This window comes from Thalia democratica, chromosome 4, assembly GCF_965202585.1.
Source record: "Thalia democratica chromosome 4, ktThaDemo2.hap1.1, whole genome shotgun sequence".
NCBI classification, from domain to species: Eukaryota; Metazoa; Chordata; class Thaliacea; order Salpida; family Salpidae; genus Thalia; species Thalia democratica.
Genome location: NC_139168.1, coordinates 48,110,036 through 48,115,949, shown reverse-complemented (window position 1 = coordinate 48,115,949; position 5,914 = coordinate 48,110,036). Strand labels below are relative to the sequence as shown.

The 5,914-nt window shown below is 26.4% G+C and overlaps 1 protein-coding gene across 1 annotated transcript; it reads left to right on the top strand.

Annotated features, from left to right (window-relative positions):
* The first annotated feature begins 2,498 nt into the window (after nt 1–2,498).
* Nucleotides 2,499–4,419, top strand: LOC145833413 (ciliary microtubule inner protein 2B-like). Its single transcript, XM_082940592.1, has 3 exons — nt 2,499–2,939; nt 3,414–3,550; nt 4,155–4,419. The coding sequence occupies exons 1-3, from the start codon at nt 2,499–2,501 to the stop codon at nt 4,417–4,419; spliced, it is 843 nt and encodes a 280-aa protein (XP_082796718.1).
* Nucleotides 4,420–5,914: the final 1,495 nt, after the last annotated feature.

The window sequence follows — 5,914 nt, the reverse complement described above, 5'->3', positions numbered from 1 at the left end:
AAACGTTTTAAACACACAAGTTTTATAAGAAAACGTTCCCTAAAAAACAAAAGTAAACTATCGAGCTTAAACAAATTCACAGTATCAGTACTTTTAAAAATTGTAATATTGTAGGTATACAAATATTTGTTTATGTTTTCTCATTGCTATTTAATAAAATATTTCATGAAAAAGACATAGGTAAACTTTCTATTTGCTCTTTATTTGTAAACCAAAGCATGGTTGTATCAATAAAAGCATGTTGATTGATTAATTCAAAGTAATTGTGATTCTTTCCTTGCATGACAAACCAATACTTTTTTATATTTGTTTTTTTTTGTATAACTAAATAAATCAGTTTTAGTTTACTTTTTAAACATTTTATGATAAGGTTAGGCGACTTCTTTAATCGGTGGACAGGGTTTTTACATAACAGGCGAGACTTATTTCAAAACGATTTTTTTGGGACGCTTTACTTTATAAGCGATTTATTTCAAGAGAAAGCTCTACTAATAGGATTAAAAAGGTAACAAAGTATATTTTTACACTAGAATTTATTAGAACACTCACTGTGTTAAGAGCAGTAGAAATTGTTTATAAAAAGCTGTAAAAAAATTAATATAAAATACTGTTAAAGTTATAAGATAATTTATTATAACAAAACTTAATCATGATATTTTATTTATTTATAACTAATACTTAGTTGTTTAGTATTGATTTGAAAGCGAAATCTAAATCCGACTTTTTTCTCTAAATTCCGAATCTGGCCGAGGCCTATTTTTTAATTGGACTCGGTTTCGGCTTGGTCTTAATTTTATGTGACCGGTAGGTCACTAGCTTATAGTTTTAATATTTATAAGTTTAAATGGCAAATGTAAGTTTAGTTTATAGAAACTTTTAAAGTTAAGTATTTACAGCAATTATGTTTGCTGCTTAATAGATGACCTGAGCAGATATTTTTTATTAAATTTTTAGTTTTTTTACATAGTTGACTGCCTTTTCAAAGTTTATTACTTTCATGATAAAAAACATCAGTCTCATACCTGTGCAACGATAAACGTTTTCTTGGCAAAAGCAAGTGTGTTACCTAAAAGTTTGAGGAAAGAGAAATAGGTCTAAAATTGATTACATATTTTTTATAGTATTATTATAAATTAGCACCACCTCAACAAGTTTAAGAGACTCAAGAAACATTCAATACATTTATCATGGAATTTAAATAGATATGGATAAATGATTTCTGCACTAAGCTTAAAAACGAATACTTACTAGGAACATCGGGTAGCTTCAGATATCCATGTTTATGAAAATTATTTTCGAGTTTCTCAAGCTACACAAAAAAAGTAGTGGAAATCTGAAGCTACCCGGGACATCAGATTTAGAACAAAAAATATCATTTCGAAGTATGTGGCATTGTTAATATTCTTTAAAAGAACTCATGACAACTATAAAAGCATAAGTATCATATTATGTATAATAAAAAACAATAAATTTTATCTAACTCACAAGTTAGTTTAACACCTTTAAGCTTACAGTAATTGTAAGTAAATTAGAATATAAGCATAACGCTGAAAACTGATTAAAAAAGAATTTGTTAGCATTTATAAAACTTTTAAAAGTAAAGCATAATATTTTAAATATTATATAAATACCTTTTTTTATTCTGTTTAAAATTATTGTGATACAAAAATAAAAGGATGTTTTGTTTTTTTTACTCGTTATATAGACTTTACTTATATATGTGTGCAATGTGCATATAGTTGAACAAATATATGTATGCAAAGATTATTTTTAACTGTTCAAATTAACACGGAAATTTAATAAATGGAGTATAAAAAGTACATAAGTGACCTATTGCTTTTTAAGCTTTTTATCTTAAAAGCTAAGTCTTTATCGAAAAGTTAAAGTTATAAGAAAAAATATCAGAAAAAAGTTTATATACGTGTTAATTAAGAACAAACATATGATGTACCCTTTAATAATGCCTTCTACGTGTAACTAAAACTGAATACTTTTACTTCTGTGCCTTTGATTACCACATGCATGCCGACTTTTTCTTTAAACTATTCTATAGTATTCCTACTTTTGATATTATAATTATAATCTAAAATTGAACGATGACTGTTCTCAAACTATGTATACAAAACAAGATAAGTTTTTTGAGACTTTATTTAATCAGATTGTAATTACACGACAATGTTTTCCCAAGTAGTTGTTTTCGGTTATGAATTAAATATTATCTAAATAGAAATGTATTTGAAGAAGGTTTATCTTTAACTAAAGAGCCCTAAAGAGCGAAACACTGTCTTGTGATTAAAATGTGATTAAATAAACCCTTATCTTGATAAACTTAAAGCGTAGAATACATTAGGTTGCTGAAAACATACTAAAATAAATAATCCTGATGTTTTTATTATGACGCAATATACACTTAGTACGGTCTTAGTTTATATTGCATTTTAGCCAAATTTTAAATATAATTACTTTTGTTTAGTTCGTTTTTTGTATGTCTGTAAAATATGTATTTCAACAAAACGCTTGTTGCTTCAAGTCCAGCTGCTGAATCTAATGTAAAATCTGTCGGAGTGAAAACACCAAAAATTATTAGACAAGTACCATTTGCAAAAGAACCGTATTATATTCCTGGATATGCTGCATACGTTCCGCAGACTATCTTCAGATGTGGTGATACTTTTGGAAGAGACACACACCTTATTTTAACAGATGATAGCATAGCAAAATCAAAAAATCTTGTTCTTAACCCTATTATTCCTCCTAAACAACTAGACTCTGAAGATGATTTTGATAATTGCAAAGATATGGAGCATATAAAAGAAACTTGGGGGGACCGCAAGTATGTAGATCCAATGATGCCTGGTTACACTGGAGTTATACCAACCAAGGACGAATTTTATGGCAGAAGATACGCGAAGGTTTGCGCAGATGCAAAAAGAATGTTTGTAAAAAACACATTGAACTCAAACACAAAACCTGGAAAATGTTCTGCAAAATACTTTACACCAAACTTAAAACCAGTAAGCTTGTCTTTGTTTTAAAGAATTTATCATTCAAATTTATCAAAATAATTTATCATTTTTAAACAAAATAGTTAAAAAATTATATTGTTATATTTTAAAATATCGATACTCTTTCGACGGAACATATTTTCAAATCGATTTAGCTTATCATCTTTAACTGTTTCTTTAAACAATTTAGTTGTGAATAATGCTTTTAACTGTATAAATTTGAGCATAAGTTATGAAAAAGTTTACAACTTTATAAAATGTAATCAAATAAAAAATTCAAGTATTTTAAAAGTTTTCAAAACGTGCTCTTCTTAACATATTTTTCGGAAAACATGAAAATTATGTTAAATTTTGGTTTAGTATTGTACCATATCATACTAGTAGTGATTATAAAAAAAAAAAAAACAGAGTCCACTGACGCCATTAACTGATAAATTGCCAAGCCAGAGAAAAGAGCCACTACCTGTTGATATAAGTTTAATTGGTGATAAACCTGTTACTTTTGCAGGTTCTTATGCTGGTTTTATTCCCAGATCTAGAGACAGGTAAGACTTTTTTTGCGAGAATTTTCAACCACCAGTAATCAAAGAAATAATAAAAAATAGAGAATTATTTAGTTTTTAAATTTTAAAAAGAGTGTTTTTAGATAGATAACATTTTAAGATAAAAGCAATAATTTTAACATTTTTTATTAGTCTAGTACACATACTAGTTTACAAGTCTATACATATCTCAAAGTTGTACTGAAATTTAAACTCTGTTGAAGTTAGTATACCACAAAAACTTTCATTAAAAAAGTATGTTATTGTTGTAAAAATGCTTACAATAATAAATAAGTTTAATACTTTACTGCTTATGATATCGTTCTTTAATAAGTTTATTAAAATTTTCATGTCATTACAAACAACAGCAATATTTTAAAGCTCTTAATTTTTGTTTTAAGTTTTTATAGTTTGTTTAAATAAAATGATCTCACATTTTTCATGCAGGTTTGAAAAAAAAAGAATATTTTATTAAAACAAATTAAAAACATCCAATTTCGTTGTTGCTTTTATTTGCAAAGTTTTATATCATTTGTATTTTATCGGTAAAAAACTTAAATTTATAAAGAGTGTTTTAAACTTTAAAACAAGTTTTGAAATAATTCAGGTTTGCAAAAGCATACCGACCACTAACGCAACAAGCTATAAAAGAGTTTGTACACGACACGCGTCAGCACCATGACTTGCTGCAACGACCAGTAACACTCCGCAGAAAAATGGACCTGTTACACGAAACGGACAGGGCAGGGCAAATGCCAATATACCGTGAAGAGGGAATGATACCAACATACAATGGACACTTGCCTGGACACAGAGATAGACACGGTCAGACTTACAACGCCAGCGCCCGACAGTTTTTTATTGAAGATTAAGCAGCAATATTGTGTTTTGTGTGTACGGTTTAATTTTTGTTTATTTTGTTTCGCTCATCATTAACAACGTTTAAAACAACAGTTTCGTTTAATTTATTTCTCAATTACAATGTTTAGACTAAATATTCTCGTTTTTTATCTAAAACAAAAATGTATGATATTACTTGTAAGATACAGTTATTTATGTTTTTAACATAAAATAGTTGATTCATTTTTACCTTTATACAATTTATTAATTATTATTTATACACTTCAAACCAATTTATGTTTCTATTAGTTTGCTGATCATAAGTAAGTTAAAATGCTCTCAATAATTCTAATTGTTTTCGTGAGTAGTATTACTACGTTTTTACAACATAAATATGAACTTTTGAAAATTTTTATGAATTTTAATATTCTACACCAATTCAAATAGCATTATTTGAAAACTTGTTATACATTTGATACTGTTAACTTAAAGAAAGAATTCGATACTTTTACATACAGATTATTCGACAAATCTTATTTTTAAGTAAACAATTACTTCAAGATATAAAAGTTAAACCGGAACAAAGATTAAATCATCTTCCAGAGTTTTTTATAAAACTTTGTATTTATCACCTTTCGTACAGCTAGTGCTTTTAGTTGGGTGCTTTATTTTGGTAGTAATATAAAGTTTATAATTAAAATGTTAATAATAACAACAAGAACAATACACCTAATTAGTTTCGATAAAGCAATAATGATTTTTTATTTTACTATATTTAAGTTAGTTAAAATATTTTGTTAAAATTTTTGTAGATGTTGAGTTAAAATTACATCCCAAATATTTTTCTACTGTTTTTCTTCTACAGTATTTTACTTTGTACCTCTTTCTTGAAGGATTAAAATATTTTCTAGTAAAACTAAAATAATCAGTCAATTGCTTCAAAACAAATAGTTTCGGGAAGGCGAGCTGACGCTTTTTAATTAAAACAACAACATTACTTAAACTATAAAATTTGTACAGTATTTTGTCTTACTTATTTAATTTAATAAGTTTAGTAACACTGAAAGTATAATAGGTATTTTTTATGTGGTTAATTTTTTTGGCTACAAGTGTTCTAGTTATTGAAGTCCAAAAATTAATTGTTACATATAACTATTAAAATCTTAAAAGTTTAGGAGTTATTAGAATCTTTTAACTATAAGTTTTGTAGTGTTTGGTATTGTTGTACATAAAAATGTATATAAAAATGCATTAGATTGATTTTTATAATGTAACAAATCAAAAGTGTGTTTTTTATTTATAGTATACTGAAGAAAAACTGTTGGTTTTATTGTTAGTTTTTTAACATAGGAACACAAGGATTTAAATGATTCATAAAACTATTGTGTTATAATCATAGTGAGTATGTTTTTCAACTTTCATATGATTATATAATTTGAGATTAAAACATAAAACACATTTGCAAAAAAAATATTTATGAAAGTTGGTTGCTTAATAACTTTGCATTGAAAGATAGTAATATAAACA

What these genes read in the sequence shown, in the direction of transcription:
- LOC145833413 (XM_082940592.1), top strand. Translation starts at nt 2,499, where the DNA reads ATGTATTTCAACAAAACGCTTGTTGCTTCAAGTCCAGCTGCTGAATCT. An exon ending in CAGATGCAAAAAGAATGTTT is followed by an intron (nt 2,940 to 3,413) that starts GTAAAAAACACA and finishes AAAAAAAAACAG; the next exon opens with AGTCCACTGACGCCATTAAC. An exon ending in ATTCCCAGATCTAGAGACAG is followed by an intron (nt 3,551 to 4,154) that starts GTAAGACTTTTT and finishes GAAATAATTCAG; the next exon opens with GTTTGCAAAAGCATACCGAC.